The sequence below is a fragment of the Halichoerus grypus genome, chromosome 10 (genome assembly GCF_964656455.1).
Source record: "Halichoerus grypus chromosome 10, mHalGry1.hap1.1, whole genome shotgun sequence".
Taxonomy (NCBI): Eukaryota; Metazoa; Chordata; class Mammalia; order Carnivora; family Phocidae; genus Halichoerus; species Halichoerus grypus.
The window spans coordinates 8,669,686-8,687,606 of NC_135721.1; the positions used below are offsets into that span (position 1 = coordinate 8,669,686).

A 17,921-nucleotide genomic window follows, 5' to 3' on the forward strand; every position below is an offset into this window, starting at 1 on the left:
AAAAAACATTCAGTGGTCAGTTAAAGCAGCCCCTGTCAGTGTTGAGGAGAGTTCCCGGGAGCGTATTGCCAGGTGGGGCCATGACCCTGTCATTATTTATTAAGAATTATGGAACAGATGCCCTGCTTCCAAGAGGAGGCATTTTCAGATTTGCAGATAAGTTGTTCAATAGAGCGGGTAGCTAAAGATAATCAAAGCAACTTCCGATTATTTGTGGTGGGAAAACTACACCAGGCCAGTCGCGTGGCATGCACGGAGGGACGATCCCAGGACCGGGAATTGGGAAGTCAGAGTCCAGCTCCATCTCTGCGAGGTGGGGAGCGCTGCCCGTCACTTCCCATTTCTGGCCTTATTTCTTTCAAACAACGCTGTCGGAATAACAGCCCAGGATCCTGCCACCTTCGAAATCTTCAGATTCTGCACAATAACCTTGAGTTTGTTCATTGCCGGGGGGAGGGATGCTTTATTGTGAGAACAAGAGAGCAGAGTGCCATTTCGCTTAATTATTAAAGATGCCCTTTCAGGCTTCATCTTGGGGCAGTCGGAGCTGGAATTGGATCTTGCGGGTCATCCAGGCCGATGTCCTCGTCTTACAGATGAGGGGCCGGGATGCAGACATGTGGTCACACCATCCAGTTACCAGCTTTCTCTTGGTTGTGACTACAGTAGGTTGGCCGGCGGGTCCTCCAGGGCTGTGTGAGCAGCCGCAGAGGCGAGGGCATGGGTTCAGCCTTGCTGCAGGAGTCGGTCACCCATCAGGGACCGGTGTGGCCCACAGCTGAGGGCCATGAAGTTGGGAGGGGGACTGTGGAACCAAAACAGAGGTGGCTTCAGGCCCAGGCCTGTGCCCTTGGGCATTTGCTTCATTGCACTTTTGCTTGTCCTTAGTTCGTTGGTCTGAAAGGCCTCGTACCCACAGCGTTGTGAATACCACTGGGGCACGAGGTCATGCGGAAGCAGTCGTACAGAAATGTTGTTCATACTGCTTGTGCTCAGCTGCAGGGTTAGAGGTTTACCCTTCTCGGTAAGCACCATATGTTAAAATCTACATCGCACATTGATGTGATGGTTTATTTGTATTTTTTGCAAGATGATTCCCTGTAAGAAGTATCAGGGTTCCTGGCGCCTGGCTGGCTCAGACAGCAGAGCCTGCCACGCTCGGTCTTGGGGTCATGAGTTCAAGCCCCACACTGGGCATAAAGCTTACTAAAAAAAAACCCTAAAAACAAAAAAAAGAGGTATCAGGGTTCCAAAGAATCTTTTTTTGCATTTTTCATCTCTTCAGGAACTGTCTCCTCTCCCGTTTTGCATGAAGTTAGTTCGCTTGCACGGCCACACAGACTTAGAAGTTGCGCGATTTTCTGTTCTTGCGTCCATGTGACTTGCGTCAGCGGTGGGAGCTCGACCACCTGGCGCCCGACTCCATCTAAGGGTGGCTGGCCTGTGTGCATCTCTGCTCGTGTTCACGGAGGGTCTGCTCGTCGCTCGTCTGAGGGAGGCGGGCACATCCATCCACAGGGTGTCATTTAAAATTGTAAAATGAGCCACTGAGGGCTTTCTTGTGTTCTTTGTAGGTTTTGTCACTGTTTTTAGGGCTCTCGCCTCTTCTAACTTAGCCTCGAGTCAGTGGTTCCTGTTTGCCTATGGCGTGCAGGGCTTTTAACCAACCACCTGTAAGCTCAGTTTCCTTATTTCTAAAGTGGGGGTGCTAATATCGCTTCTGCTTATGTCACAGGGGTTGAGCTGAGGCTTATGAAAGGTAGTTTTTGGGGTGCCTGGGTGGCTCAGTCGTTAAGCGTCTGCCTTCAGCTCAGGGCATGATCCCAGGGTCCTGGGACCGAGCCCCGCATCGGGCTCCCTGCTCAGCAGGAAGCCCGCTTCTCCCTCCCCCACTCCCCCTGCTTGTGTTCCCTCTCTCGCTGTGTCTCTCTCTGTCAAATAAATAAATAAAATCTTTAAAAAGAAAAAAAAAGAAAGGTAGTTTTTGGTTTTTTCAACTTGCAAAGACAAGGCTTGATCCTTGGCCTCAAGGACAATCTGGCTTTGCCAAGTGACAGGAAAACCACACGAAAAAATAGAGACACATCTGAGCGAGAAAGTTCACAGAACCAAACTGTGCAGACAGGTCAGGGACAGGTGTGTATATGTAAGCTGGTGGTTGCTGGGATCATTGTAAGGGACCCGAAGTGGGTGGGGTCAGCATGGTCCCTTTGTGCCCCCATGTAGGGTAGGTAGTCTCCTTGAAGAATTGGGGCGTGATGGTTGGGAGAGAGGGTGAGGTCTTGGGATCCAGCGATTGGAAGTCACAATGTGTGGACCTTTCATGCTCAGATGGTGGAACCTGAGGAGGCCCCCAAAGTGTTAAGTGCACAGAGAGGAGAGGGGAGCAGCTGTGACTGGGCCAACGTGTGAGTGCAGCTAAGCTGGGGGCAGAAGGGACCTGCGGGCTGGCAAGAAGGGAGCCCCAAGCGAGCTGCACCCTGAGGCAGGTACCCCGAGTGAGGGCAGACACCTCTGAGGACAGGCACGTCCCAGGGCAGGGGGTGCCCAGGAGGAAGGCTGCAGGGTTGGCCCTTGTGGGCTGTGGGCCAGTCTGAGGAGTCCGAGTCCCATCGGGGCACATGGCAGGGCCAGACCATGGAACCGGAGGGCGGGCTCTGCCAACGTGGGCAGTCGGGCGGGTGAGGACGGGCACCAAGGCAGTTGTGGCAGCCAGAGCTGTGGGAAGAGGCCCAGAGCATGGCGCCAGCTCACTGTGGGTCCTCCGGCCCCGAGCCTCTCTCCAACTGTCCCTCCACCTCCATTTCCTCTTTACTGCCTCCTTTCAGGCTGGCGTCTTAGAAACGTCCGGACCTCCCAGCGTGGCTCCAAGTCTCCATCCTTCCCTGCATCTTCTCTGTGGCAGGCACAGCCCCTCCGGCCGGGCTCCTGAGCACCTGTCCCTGCTGGTGTCTGCCCTCCTTCCCGGCCTTCTCCGCCTCCCTCGGCTCTGGCCCCTCCTGTCGACTTAAAACAGAACAACACTGACATATATTTTAGTTCCCTGTGTTTCCTTCTGTCTCCTTCATGAGCCTGGAGTCCCTTCAGGGGATAGGGACTTTGTCTTTTTTATCTCCGTGTCGCCAGCACCAGGCTGGGTGTAGAGTAGACGCTGGATGTTTGCTGACCGGCCTTCAGTTGATTAGCCGGGCAGACCCACCGGAGCGGAGCCTGCGCTTTCCCTGCAGCCGCCGTGGGGCAGAATCCGATTAGGCAGACCGACACCAGGATGGAAATTATTCCAAATAAAAAGTCAGCTTTTTTCCTTCTCAAGTAAAAAGAGTCATTTTTTTTTCCAACTAATATTATTGAATACCTACTGGATTTGGCATGGTGGGGGCTAGATCCTAAGAGGTATAAAGTACAGTCTCTTTTCTCTTGAGAAAAGTCTTAAGAGGTAGCCGTAGAACCTGCAGATGACGACAGAGCCGGGCACGGCTGGCAAGGGCCATCAGGGTGCTGTGAGCAGGGGCCGGCGCCCCAGCGGGGAGGAGCCCGCACTCTCTGGGATGAGGCTTCCCGGGGTCGGCAGGGTGGAGGTTGGCAGGCTTGCGGACTGGGGTGGGGGTAGGTGGGCAGTGGGGGTGGGTGTCATGGAGCCCGTTCCAGTGGAGCAGAACGCAGTCGAGCCAGTGTAATGATGACGAGCTCATCTGGACTGGCTCCAGATAGATGCCTTCTCTGAATTAACCGATCGTGGGTCTGTCTCTGTTTTCTAGACTCAAACCATGAATTACGTGGGGCAGTTGGCGGGCCAGGTGTTTGTTACCGTGAAGGAACTCTACAAGGGGCTGAACCCTGCCACCCTGTCCGGATGTATCGACATCATCGTTGTCCGCCAGCCCAACGGGAGCCTGCAGTGCTCCCCTTTCCACGTGCGCTTTGGGAAGATGGGGGTCCTGCGTTCCCGAGAGAAAGTGGTAAGAGCATAGGACCTGGTGACCTGGGGCGGGGGGCAGGTTCTCTCTTTAGAGCAAATCATCGTGTTTGTGTCTTTGAAGATTTTATTTATTTATTTGACAGAGAGACACAGTGAGAGAGGGAACATAAGCAGGGGGAGTGGGAGAGGGAGAAGCAGGCTTCCCGCTGAGCAGGGAGCCCGATGCGGGGCTCGATCCCAGGACCCTGGGACCATGACCTGAGCCGAAGGCAGACGCTTAACCGACTGAGCCACCCAGGTGCCCCTCGTGTTTCTGTCTTTAGACAGAGCTTTAGGCCTCTGGAGCTGAGGCTTCATGCTGGAAAGGTCTGGTCACTGAATTGACAAGTACTAACTCGAATTGAGTTAAATTATTCCAAAGCATAGCGGCAAAACTCAACTACTTATTAAGCTCACGGGTTGTGTGAGTCAGAAATTCAGACCAAGTGCAGCAGGGCTAGTTTTTCTCTGCCCTCTGCCATCTGGAGCCTCGGCTGGAAGACCCGCTCTAAAGAGGTGCTCACTCGTGTGGCCGGGGGCTCCTGGCTGGGCTCTCCTCTGAGGCTGTTGGCCAGGATGCTTACACGTGGCCTCAGCATGTGGCCTGGGTGGCCGCACAACATGGCAGCCGGATACAGGATGAGCCTCTCCAGAGGAAAGGAGCCGCGGAAATTCATAGAGCATCTCCTGCAGCGCTCTGCTGGCTGGGGCCATCACCAGCCTCCCCGGGCGCGGGGTCGGGGGTGGGGGCAAGGAGACTCCATTTCTGATGGGTTGACTGATTGGGATGTGGAATTGTGAGATCATTTTGGGATATATGTGATTAAAGGATGCCTATGTAAAGACATGGCATCCCCCGTGAGGTTTCCTGTTTTAGTGAAGTGTCTTTTTCCTTCAGGTTGACATAGAAATCAACGGGGAATCCGTGGACTTGCACATGAAATTGGGAGATAATGGAGAAGCATTTTTTGTTCAAGAGACTGATAATGATCAGGTAAGGAAGGCTGTGGGCGGTCACTGTGACTTCCTAGTTTTGAATTTTGAGCAATGCTTGTCTAGAGGGCCCAGCGGAAGTGTGTGTGGAGAAGTAGCACTGGTGCTGGTTGGTGGAGACCATCGCAGCAGAGAAGCGTGGCTGTTGATCTGGACCGGGGATCTGTGAGCCTGACAGGGTGGGTGCGAGCCGTGTCCACACAAGCAAGACTCAGCAGTCCTGGCCTGCTTCCGCGTGCTCACTGTTTCCGAGGAGATAGGAACCGAATCACATCCGAGCTGTTGTCCAAAGGATACGAGTTACACTGGTGTGTCGAATCTCAGAGGGCTGAGTGTTCTAGTTTTTGTGCAGTGAGTGACCAAATCACTGTCATTTTTTATTACTTAAAAATTTTTTAACAGCTCTATAAAGATATAGCTTGTGTACCATACAGTTTCTCTGTTTCAAGTATACAGTTCGGTGGTTTTCAGTCTTCTAAGGTATGTCGCCACAGTCAATTTTAGGACATTTTCATCCCCCCAAAAAGAAACCCGGTGCCCTGTAGCTTATCACTTACCTCTCCCCAAGGCCCCACCCCGTCACCTTCCTGCGCCCTCAGCAACTACTCTTTTACTTTCTGTTTCTCTAGATTTCCCTGTTCTGAACTTTCACACGAATGCAGTCCTAAGTATGTTGTCGTTTATGCCTGGCTTCCTTCACTTCTCATAAAGTCATCAGGGCTCACCCATACCGTAGCCGGGCTCAGGATTTCGTCCCTTTGTAGGGGTGAATCATCGCCCGTGGTATCCGCACACCATATTTTCTACCCTTTTGGGGGTTCGTGGACATTTGGGTTGTGTCTGCCTTTGGGCTGTTAGGAGTAATGCCGCTGTGAGCATTCACTCTTTCCTTCTTTGAGAAGGCCACGTGGAAGGGATCCTGTGTTGTATTCCTCATGAAAAATCCACTTAGACTAGCTGCTTTATGGGAAGATAGCGTGATTTAAAAGGAACAGCTCTAAATAGCTCCAGGCTCGAAAACGGACCCCATAGTTTCAGTTTCAGAATAAAACCGTCCCAGGTTCTTCTTCTTTTTGGTGTCCCCAAAGGTGTGACATAACAGGAGGACCAGCATCCTCATCCTGTGCCCCCATCTTCTGTAATTACCCCTTCTGTAATTACTTCCCTATTTAAAGGGAAGGTTCCGAGAATCGTTCATTCGCGATTATTAATTCTTTCCATCTCAAATGGATACTTGCCTTTTAAATTTCTGCTATCCCTTAGCTATGGACAGATTGTACGCTGTGGGAGTTGAAGAAGTGTTTTGGGTGAGGCCTCCATGGAAGCTGTAGGGTCTTGGGCCTGCTCCGCTGGCTTTCAGGGTGTCTGTGGGTGGGACGGGGCTTTGGAGTCCAGAGTATGTTCTGCCCCTTACAGATGCCCCTGGCTGCCCCTGGAAGGCTGCTGGAAGTTGGGGAAGCCTGTGTCCCTCATCACCAGATTGCCCCAGGATGGAGTCCCCCTCCGTTTGTGGAGGTCTGTCCCCTCCCTATCCAGTGTGGACCCTCCTTTGCTCTTAACCCCCTGTCAGCACTGTCGGCGTTTCTTCTTCATTTGGCCCATTGAGCAGCTGGGCAAGATGACCTCTCACCTCTCAGCCTAAGGCTTGGTCTTTCAGATGTTCATTGTATACCTGCAGCACTTTGGGTGTTCTCGAAACCACTGTAAAGGGTCAGGAGCCGGTTTCTGTTTCTCTCTTCTCCTTTGTATATATTCTTTACTTCTTGTTACCAAGTGGCTCATAATAAATAAGTCATTAATAAAATGATTGTTATAGTTTTTAAAAAACTGGTAAATCATTATTAAATAACTTAAATGGACAGGCCATGTATTTTTTCCTTTTTAAGAAGAGAGTCAGGATCTAATTATTCAACGGCCATATACCTGGATGCCCTCTGGTGTAGGCAGGCATTTGGGATGGAGAGCTGTCAGCTGTATTTTTGTTTTTAATTACTGTCATCTTAATTCAGTGCATATTAAAAAACGCATACACATTCTCTCTTTTACATGCAATCACGTGCACGCACGCACACACCCCACCACACACACTCACCCTCCTCACACCTACCCACCCTCACACACTGAAATGCAAATTGAGTCCAGTTCCCAGGTAATGTGATGACTCAAAGCTCATTTCCCTCTTTACTTTGGATAGTTCAAACAAAGTTGACTCTGGGTGGCCTGAAATCACTCATTACCTCGCTTTGTTACAATTATGAAAGTGCAGGATTCAGTACAAAATGGCATTGAATGCGTTGTTGACTTCGTGGTCGGCTGTCCGATCTGGCCCTGTGCCTCCAGCCGTGGTGGCTGTGACCGTTAGTCCCCCTGCCCCGCGTGGCCCTCCCCAAGGGCGCTCACGCTCCTAAAGGACCACCGGCTGGCCTTTGGCATCCCCCTGCTCCTTAAACCCAAACTAGCGAGACTCTTCGAGAACTATTTTCTGTCCTTTAGGAAGTGATCCCCATGTACCTGGCCACCTCCCCTATCCTGTCGGAGGGAGGCTCGCGCATGGAGTGTCAGCTGAAAAGGAGCTCTGTAGACAGGATCAGAAACCTGGACCCCAGCGCATCAGCCCAGGCCTTACCTCCCAGTGAGGCCCCTTCGAGCGGCTCTTTAGTGAAGAAGAGAAGGAAAAGGAGGAGAAAGTCCCAGCTGGACACCCTGAAAAGAGACGACAACATGAACACATCTGAGGATGAGGACATGTTTCCCATAGAGATGAGCTCGGACGACCAGGCCGACCCGCTGGACGGCAGTAGGTAAATGTGCATGAAAGGCGAGATCTGTGTTGGGGTGCATTCATTCTTTGAGATGATTCTTACAAACTCTTTCCTACCCCCCCCCCCCAGTATTCCTTCTTCTTTTTTTAAAAAATCTTATTTATTAGAGCGAGCATGAGCAGGAGCAGGTGGGAGGGGCAGAGGGAGAGGGAGAGGGAGAAGCAGATTCCCTGCTGAGCAGGGAGCCCGACGTGGGACTTGATCCCAGGACCCTGGGATCACGACCTGAGCTGAAGGCAGACGCTTAACCGACTGAGCCCCCTAGGTGCCCCACTATTCCTTATTCTTATGTGAATGCATTTTAGACTGAGTTTTAGAACTCTGTGGACCCAACCTCAAGGAGCATAAAGATCTGAGGTAGCTTACAACTACAAGGCAGTTGGTAGTACCCGACCTCTTCGTCTGGTCGCTTCAGCATTCAGGACAGAACCAAGGGACAGAGAAGTGAGCAAACTAATACTTCATGCACTAAACTCTTGTTTCAGAGCCTGCTTGCTCTTATTTGGGCCCCGACTGTGGACCCGGCCGTTGGGCTGATGTGTGGCTGGGGACTGATCTGTGACAGCCTTCAGGTTACAAGTACATGTGGAATGTGACCAGTTTTTTCTCCAAGCAGACTTTTCCTTTTCAGTGTTGACTAGGCCTGAGGTTTCATGGTCATCTTGCTCAACTTTTCTTTGCTTTTAACAGGGTGCTGAAATTTGGTTTCTGTGTATTACTATTTTAGTGACAATGGCCGGTTTTAAAAGTCAAAACTCATTTGTAAAGTATACTTGATATTTCAGATCTTTATGTAATTCAGTATAATTTTTCTTTTTTTTTTTAGGGGGGGTGGAGGGGCAGAGGGAGAGACAATCTCAAGCAGACGTCCTGCTGAGCACAGCGCCCGATGCAGGGCTCGATCTCACGACCCTGAGATCAGGACCTGAGCCGAAGTCAAGAGTCGGGCGCTTAACCACATGAGCCACCCAGGCACCCCTAAAATTCAGTATAATTTTTGATAATTATTTTTGTATCTTGTTAACATAAAGAAGGGATAACGAACATCAGGAGTATCCCTCTGCTTCATTATCCAAAATAGGATTTTTCCCCCACTTGGCTAAAAATACAGGCAAATTGGCAATGTCACTTTTTCTAACTATAGCCTCTAATCAGCTATAGGCTCAGAAACTGGTGGTTGGGCTTATTATAGTTGCCATCCCTTCATGGCTTTTAATTCCAGAACTTAGTGACGGGTATTTCAGGGAACATCAAAAGTATGGATAGATGGCCTCTGTGTGACTGAAAGAGCAAATCGTATTTTTTTTAATGGATGCTTTCTACCTGAAATGAGGTAGCTTTGCGGTCATTTTGTAATTATAAGATTCATTTGGTTTATATCATTTATTTATTCTGCCAGATGAAGCATGGTCTGTGTGTGGTCATTCAGTTACTCGGCAGCCCTACCCATGCACAGTAAGACTTTTCAGCCTCCTGGGCCCAGTTTCGGGGCCGCAGGATCCCCATTGTGCACGTCTCAGCCCAGAGGCTCGAATACAGTCTCAGCCCAGAGGCTCGAATACAGTCATTTTACGTTTATAATCCAGCCAAAGCACGAGCACATTTTTGTGTCTCTGTGTCTCATGTTTTTCCTCTCCACTGCCTGCAATGTGTGTGGGTGGGTCAGAAAGAGATCATGTTTATCTACAACGAACTTAGAGAGATAATCAAGATAAAAGGGAAACTTGCCTTTACTGTGAATCTATCACTAATAATCACTAATAGTTCTTTGATGTTAGTCTTTTGTTTTGTTTTGTTTTCCCTCCAGAACTCTTCCTAATGATATACCTGCATTCCAAGAAGATGTTTCTAAAGAAAGTCCTTCCCCCATCATGACTTACCCTCAGTCAGCATCGTACCCTAATTCTGATAGAGAGTGGTCACCCAGCGCCAGGTAAGTTGCTGGGGGAAGTGTGTGCGTTCGCTCACCCCGGTCCAGAGGATTTAAAGTCAGTGACAGGAAACGTGTCTAATAAAATAGTGAAATATAAGTAAAAAGTGAAAAAATGCAGTTTCGAGTAGGAGGTACAGATCAGGATTGAAAAAGGACATGTGCAGACCATAAACTTCTGATATCATAATCAAGCTGCATATCGGGCCCTTCACTCCCCACAGGTGACCTTGAAAGCAAAACCACTCTGGTTCCTCAGGGCTAATTGTCAGCAGGAGAAAACAGGTGGCCGAGCCTTTCTTGACACTTAGCCCTCAAGTACGATTCAGGAGCCACCAAGGTGGTTCTGGGCTGTTAGAATGATGCCTTCGCCCCATGCTTAACCCCTTCTGCTGAAATCAGGAATATTTAGTATAACTCTGATATTGCCCTAGAATCGGGTATAAACTTGGAGAACCAGACCTGCTCAGGCTGCGGATTGCCGTCCTGAAGATCCCAGAGACTTGTAGTCAGTGAGAGCTCTGAGAATATGTGAGCCCTTCGGAGCCCTTCTCAGAAGGACTGGGGCGGGGACAGATTGAAACCGAGTGTTCTCAGCAGGGACCGTATCACGATACCCCCATTGGGACAAAAATTGGTTCTTAGGCAACAAAGAATTCTTAGATATTATAATGGCTTGTGGCCTCCACGGGGCCTCACACATAAGCAGATTCAGAGTCCATCTGTGGTGTTCAAGTTTCACGGTGGAGGGAGGACCACAGCAGGGTGGGGTGGGGGGACGCCTCAGCTGTCCAGAGGTGCGCTAAAAAGGAAAGAGGTTGAGAAACACCGATCTTAGTGACAGGGACATCCTTGGATTCTTCTTCTTTTTTTTTTGTTTAAGATTTTATTTTATTTATTTGAGAGAGAGAACAATGAATGAGCAGTGGGTGGGGGGCAGAGGGAGAGGGAGAAGCAGGCTCCCAGCAGAGCATGGAGCCCAATGCGGGGCTCGATCCCAGGACCCCCAGATCATGACCTGAGCTGAAGGCAGACGCTTGACTGACTGAGCCCCCCAGGCGCCCCAACCTTGGATCATTCTTGTTCCTCATGTTTTAGATGTACTTGTGGTTTGCAGTGGAAGTGTAGGAACCCTGCTGCAAAGGCTCCCCGCCTAAAGCCAGAGTCCTCCCAACACCACTCCTCGTTCCAGTTTCACCAGAGTGATCTCGCCAGTGGGACAGCACAGTGAGCAGCGTGCGCTGGAGCCCGAGTCCGAGAGAACTAGATAGGTCCCATGCCTGGTTCCAGCCAGGACCAGGACAGCGAGTGTTAGTCCGCCAGGGTGGGGCTGGGGGCCTGGGAGGTGTCCTCGTGGAGGTCTGTCTGCAGACCCGCCCGTGCAACAGAAACAGAATGCTGGTTACCTAGGACATTTACAGTCTTGTAGCAGCCAGCCTTAGAGGGTAAAAAGAAACTGAGAAAGTTAACTTTGATGATGGAGTTCCTTTGACCCAGCATATCCAAAATATCATCAAGTCATTTTCACGAAGTTCTTAATGAGATATTTCACGTTCTTGTTTTCATACTAAGTCTTTGAGATCATTGTGTATGTCACGTGTAAGGACCACCTCGGTTTGGACGTGTCACACTTCATGTGCTCGATAGCCATGGGCCGCTGGTGGCTGTCATAATGGACAGTGCAGATACTAGGCCTTTCTGGAACCTCCCACATCGTCTCCCTAGGTCTGTGGAAATGCACCCTAAGGAGGGAAAAAGACAGTACTTTAGGAAGAAAATTACGTGGGATGGTTAAAAACCACTATTAGGTTGAAAAATCTGTTCAAACACTCTACATTAATTTTAAGAGTTTCAAATAAATGTTTAAAACACAACCCTGGATATGTTCCCCTGTCTTTCCTGATTTGCTATATGAATCCAGAATAGCGACTCTGTCACATCGTGTGGGTCTGATTGCTGTCAAGTGCAATGACAAATTAGGATAAATAGACACATTTCCATACTTGGAATTATGTATTTTCTTTAAAGAGACAACTGGCAGCAGAAACGATCAATTCTTTGGAGAATGTAGTTTGATTAAGCACTAAATTCTGACCAGAGAACAACAATCTTTTATGGCCATATGGATGAAATAGAAAGTGAAATGAGTCTTTTGGCAGTTTCCTGTTCTTGTGGTTCAAAAAAATTCATGTTGATTTCTGAGTGATTTCAACAGAGAGTGTTCTGCTGTTGTCAGATGCGTATGTTCATTTTCTTAGAAATGTTATTGTGGAGAGTAGTCAAAGAATTTATATGAAGTTCAATTTAATTGACCTATGATTTTTCTTTCTTTTAATGTATATCACGTGGTATCCAGTAGCCCGATAGATTGCCAAAGGACTGCCCCCCGCTTGGCGGTTGCGGCCGAGGGAGGCCTTTCTAGCTCTTGCCCACCACAGTCTTCCCACTTCCATGCTTCGGAAAGGTAGAGGGGCTCTTTTCCCCACTGGGATGTCTTCGATAATAAAAACTATGATCTAACTCTTACAAGTCTGTTTATCACTGACCAAATTACTTACGTGGAAAACTCATAGAACCTGTATAAGTGAAACCTTTGATCTAACTCTTACAAATCTATTTGACTAACCAAATTACTTATGAAGGAGATACATAGAGATGATTATTTGCCTTTGATTTTAAGCATTTGTAGATTATTAGATTTTTTTTTTCCATGACTAAATTTGATTCTCTGGAAATTATTGTGGCTAAGCATATAGCTCTTCCTAATTTTGTGGAGTGCTTTGCAAAACAGAATAATGAAATAAAAATTGGTAATATGACTTTTGCTTTGTGTCTAGGGTTGTTCAACATATAAGTTTATAAGATCTTTCGTATAAGGGGAGTTATTATAGCTCTTTAATTAGCTTCTTAGACTGTCTGAATAATGGAATCCTGTTGCCCCAGCATTTCTAAAATGGAATTTTGGGGCATAGCCTAGGGTGGATCTTTAGGTTTAGGGTCGTGGGTTTATATTTTCCTCTGAGGTTCCTGCCTCCATTCCCTCCATGTCGTCCACACTCCAAGCTACGTGGTGGACGTACATGGTTTATAAACTTTAACAAATGAAGCTCTGATTGACTTCTACATGGGAAACTGTTTTTCTTTTTGATTAAAGAGCCACCTCTCAGGATGTGCTTCATTTGGAGGTTACATGTACAGAGGAAAGGCCATTTTGAAAGGAGGCAAACTAAGCTGTGAACAGTTAAAACTAACTTGCCTACGTGGGACTGGCAAACTCCTGAAAACTATCACGTGGTTAATAAATGCATTATTTATGAAAACCCATCATGGACCTTGTGAGCTTACTTTTTTGAACAACCCTTGACCTTAAAAGTCTAATATTTGATAATGGGAAACTTCGGGACCACCGTCTTTCTCCTGAATCACACCCAGCACTGGGGGACCTTTCCCCGACTCACCTTCTTTCAGTCTGAATCCTGCAGAACGTGGCGTGTCTATTTGCGTCCAGAATCCTTTTGACAAAGGCTGGTGTTGCCCACGTGCTGCCATTTATCCCGGTGGCGTATCGGGCGTGAGAGGTGGGACTCCGAGCTCGTGACTTCCACACAGGGCTCGTTTCTCTATGAATGAGTTTGCAAACCTGAATAGCTCTGTGGGAACTTGGGGCTTGTGTTTGTGCAAGGATCGGGACAGCTGGTGTTCTGGAGCTGGCGCCGCGGGAGACCTGTGCTCAGCGTTCGCCTTCTTCTAGAGCTGGGCTTGGCCAGCCGTGGTCCCATGGGACTACAGCCGGTTCGTTCACGTATTGTCTGTGGCCACTTTGTGCCACTGTGGCAGAATTGTGCGCTTCTGACAAAGATCGCATGACCCACAGAGCTTGGCGTATTCAGCCTCTGGCCTCTCACAGACGAAGTGTGCTGACCCCCTGCTCCAGAAAAGCTCTAACGGGCTTTACTGACTTTAGTGCAGAGGGTAAGACAATTCATTGTTCCACAAAATATAAATTATATTTTTTGTGGTAAAATATAACAGCAGGAGGCTTTTAAACCAGTGATTTGAGGTTTGGGTGCAATGCTGTTGAGGATAGGAAGCCAATTACAGTGGACTTTTTCTGCGATGACTCTGGAGAAAAAATGGATTCAGGTCACGGTTGTGGACACACCAGTGCGGGGAAAGCAGTGACCCTCCTGTAATTGTGCAGGGCTAGAGGGAGCAAGGGAGGTTGGGAGGTGATGAGCACTTTACCGCCTAGATGTATGGGGCGCTCAGTCTTCCTCCTGTGGGACCACTTCCCACGGGGCGGAACAGGGTGTGTGTGCGTGTTTGTGTGTTGGGAGAGCTGTCCCACTGTATGCACCCCCACGATATGCTGCCTCAGGGTCCTCCTGTCCACACGTGGCAAAATAAAGTGTGAGGGCCGCACTGTAGCCACGTACCACCTGGATGGTTTGGTGGGCCGTGGGCACCACGGGCGATGAACCAGCCTCTGAGCACCTTGGTGTGAAATGGAGGACAGAGAGAGAGCAGTCAATCTCTTTGGTCCAAATGGCTGGACTGAAGAGATCTGGGCCCAGTTTAGCCATTCAGGGTCCCTATTGGTTTCATCTCTGCCTGCTCCTTGTCCTGACAGGAAGCTATGTTCAGCTGGAGTTGAAATCTAACTCAGACAGGTCTGTGAGGCCAAGCACGACGGTGAGCGGGGACCCAGGAGAGTGTGAGGTCTGTGGAAGGGGGTGCGAAAGGAAAACATGGCAGCTTTGTCCCCCGCGTCATGTAACACCATCGTCTTACTCTGGGGGAAAGGACGCGAGAGAGTAAAGGCAGGGAGAGATTAAGTGGATATATTTTCTCATCCAGATGTTGTTTAGGAGACTGTGAGAAGTTTGTAGACAAGTTGATTACTCTTGGCTGGTCACTCTGGCTGGACAGAGGGAAAACTTCATTCAGGTCTAAAGAGTAGAAATAGGGAAGGTGGAGAGACGAGAACACAAGTTACAACCACTTAAAAGCTGGCCTGAGAATTAAGCCTCGTGGTACGTTGTTACAGAACAAGCCTTAGCCAACAGGTGGATCTTTGAAGTATTCCTGGAAGATAGAGTATTTAATGAAATCTCAACATGGAGGCTCCTGCCACGTTAGGGAGTTTGAGTTTATTCTTGGCACCTGGAATTTGCGGCAAAATTGGCACGTGATGCAGTTTCCCTGTTTTTGAAGCCAGTGCAGATTCATAAATATTTTAAAAATAGAATATAATGGGTGCATGTCTGAGATAGGCAGGACCCCCTTTGCACTGAGAGCTGACAGACTCGGTTTGGAAGTTGAGAATGCAGGAGAGGGGAACTTGGGGTGAGGTGGGGAAAGATGGGTGGTTTGGAGATGAGAACAAACTTTTTTTTCCCTTTCTACTTTCATCTCTCTTTTCCTTGATTTTCCTTTCTACATGCCTCTTCTCAACTTTACCTGGAACTGGGGGGCAGGTTGGAATAGGTTACCCAAATTGGGAGCTCCTTCCACCTGGCTGTGTGTTCTGTGGACCCCTGGTGGCCACAGAGGGGAATGTCATGAAGCTTGTGTGCATTTTCTGGGCTGTTTGGACCATAGAATTCTGGACCAAAAAATATCTTAAAAAGTTACTCTTCCCAGTTTAATCATGGATTTGTGTTTTTCTTAAGTCCTTCAGGTTCTCGACCTTCAACACCTAAAAGCGATTCAGAATTGGTCAGTAAGGCCACCGATAGGACGATGCAGAAGAATAACCTAGAAATGCTTTGGCTTTGGGGAGAATTGCCACAGGCAGCAAAGGTACGTTTTTCCCCCTCAGTCCTGCCATACATCGAAGATAGTTTCTAAAAACATGAAACAGGCACAATCTTTTCTTTCACGAAATTTTGTTTCATATTCCAGTCTATTAAAAGAATCTTGAATATATTACTATAAATTTTTTTTCTAACATTGTAAAGCTCCTAGAAGATGCTCCAACTTCCTGTATCCCCAGTAAATATTTGTAATATGAATGAATGAATGAGTGAACATTGAAAGCATTCCTATTAAGAATCCCGATGGGCAACTCTATGGAGGGAAGATCTGTTGAGGTAGAGTTGTGGATGCTCTCCTTTTCTGGGTTGTATTTAGCTTTCGTGGACAACGCTGATTTCTCTGCCCACAAGCTGTAGTGCTGACCCAGCCAGCCGTCTTTACAAGCTCATGTCATTTGTTGCTGGAGAAGTGGCATGAAAGTGAAGTGCTAACCCATCACTTCTTCTGGCAAAACGCTTCCAACCACAGACGGGCCGTAGCGTTGTTTTCATTGTGCTAGAGCCGTGAGATCGAATACAGGAACGAATACCCTCCCTCTCCCCTCCAACCCCAGAAATTGCATTTTGGTTTTTGTTCGGATAAATCTTTTCCCTAACTGGACACACTCCTTGGAGAAGTAGAATCAGAAATGCTAATTTCCCACTTATGTGAACCAACCACTTATTCACTTAGTTTTGGGGGTAAACTTTATTAAAACATAGCATGTGGGGCGCCTGGGTGGCTCAGTCGTTAAGCGTCTGCCTTCGGCTCAGGTCATGATCCCAGAGTCCTGGGATCGAGTCCCACATCGGGCTCCCTGTTCGGCAGGAAGCCTGCTTCTCCCTCTCCCACTCCCCCTGCTTGTGTTCCTGCTCTCGCTATCTCTCTCTCTGTCAAATAAATAAATCTTAAAAAAAAAACAAAAAACAAAAAAAACATAGCATGTGTACAGAGAAATGCCCGGATCGTAAGTGCACAGATCGGTACATTTTCGCACTGTGAATGTGTTCACGGGACTTGCACCCAGAGAGAAGCAGGGCTTAATCAGCCACTTGGAAGCCCCACCCTTTGCAGGTGCAGCTCAAACTGCCCCCCCCCCCCCAGAAGGATAAACGTCCTCCTGCCTCTCACAGCAGAGATGAGCTTGGCAGCCGTCATCATGCTTTTATGTGTCATTGTAATTCACTTGTCATTGCTGCGAACTACCCATCCTGTGAGTAACTTCCCGTTTTGTGGATGGACATTGAGTACTTGAGCTACTTCTGTTTGTTGGCCTTTACCGATCCCACTTCATTCTCTTTGGCAGTTGATGTTTTATATGAAAGTTCATTTGCTTTGGAACTGGTATCCTTCTGTTTAGATTCTTTTGGCAGAAGGGAAATCGCCGGGTGACTCCTGAGGCTTAACTGTCTCTCTGCGAAATGGGCAGGCAGTTGTGCAGATTGTTAATGGGTTAACTTTTTCTTCGGTTAACTCCTTTTTTCTCTTTGCCCATGCTCTGACCATTCTGTCTATCTGTCTGTCTGTCTCTGCCCCTTCGACATAGTCCTCTCCACACAAGATGAAAGACTGCAGCCCGTTAAACAGTAGAAAAATCTGTGATAAGATGCACTTTCAGACCATCCAGAGTGAGTCTTCAGATGCGTTTAGTGACCAGTCGCCAACCCTGGCCAGGCCTCCCGTGCTGCCCGTTCCAGAGTCGGGCAAGCCTCCCACAGAGATGCAGTTGGTGAACGAAGAAGATGTCGAGGCCTTGGGGGCGGCAGCCCTGCCTTTGCCTACGATCGAAGAACCCAAATCTCTCTCTGCCAGCGTAGCCCCGACGGCAAGCAAGACAGATTCTCCTTCCAGGAAAAAAGGTGGGAAGGCCGGTGCGCCCCAGCTCCTTCTGTGTAGACTTGGTGCTCTGCATGTTCCCGATCCTTCCCTTGGAGGTCCCTAGTGCGTCAAGGGGGAGGCCGGACCGGGACAGCTTTCTGCTGAAGATGTTAGCAGAATTTAGTTATAGAATCAGACCGAAGGAACCCTTGGGCGGGGGGGTGTCATGAGCCCCCTCACTTTCTAGATCAGGGCGCTAAGATCCAGAGGCATGAAGTCTTTTTCACCCACTTGGGGCTCTGGAGGAAGTTGATTATTGAGCTAATCCTGGTCTCCTCACCCTCTGCCCCCAGTTTCTGTCTAGCACGTTGCCTGGTTTTAATTTCTGCATGCTGCGTATCACTATTTCGGGGGATCACTTGTTTATATTTTTTTTTGCCGGGAACTCCCCTACTAGAATATATGTGCTCTGTGAGATCAAGAACCTTTTGGTCTGGTTTACCTTTGTTTCCTCTGTGCTCAGAATAGTCACTGCTCCGTAATGGCTGGTGGAATACACACCTGGTGGCACGTCAGGAGGGGTGACGTCAGGAGGGGTGACGTC

General features: G+C 48.7%; 1 protein-coding gene across 5 annotated transcripts in view; it reads left to right on the top strand.

The window, feature by feature from the left end:
• The first annotated feature begins 3,758 nt into the window (after window positions 1–3,758).
• LPIN1 (lipin 1) overlaps window positions 3,759–17,921 on the top strand; it is a 54,505-nt gene continuing 40,342 nt past the window's right edge. For 2 of the 5 annotated variants that reach the window (XM_036070912.2, XM_036070913.2), the window contains exons 1-7: window positions 3,759–3,959; window positions 4,857–4,952; window positions 7,445–7,752; window positions 9,581–9,706; window positions 12,060–12,167; window positions 15,376–15,505; window positions 17,046–17,358. In XM_036070912.2, coding sequence (XP_035926805.1) covers window positions 3,768–3,959; window positions 4,857–4,952; window positions 7,445–7,752; window positions 9,581–9,706; window positions 12,060–12,167; window positions 15,376–15,505; window positions 17,046–17,358 — 1,273 coding nt within the window. In that variant the 5' untranslated portion in view covers window positions 3,759–3,767. Of the gene's footprint in view, window positions 3,960–4,856; window positions 4,953–7,444; window positions 7,753–9,580; window positions 9,707–10,801; window positions 10,931–12,059; window positions 12,168–15,375; window positions 15,506–17,045; window positions 17,359–17,921 lie in introns of all 5 variants that reach the window. The other 3 variants (XM_036070914.2, XM_036070915.2, XM_036070911.2) reach the window with 2 other exon arrangements.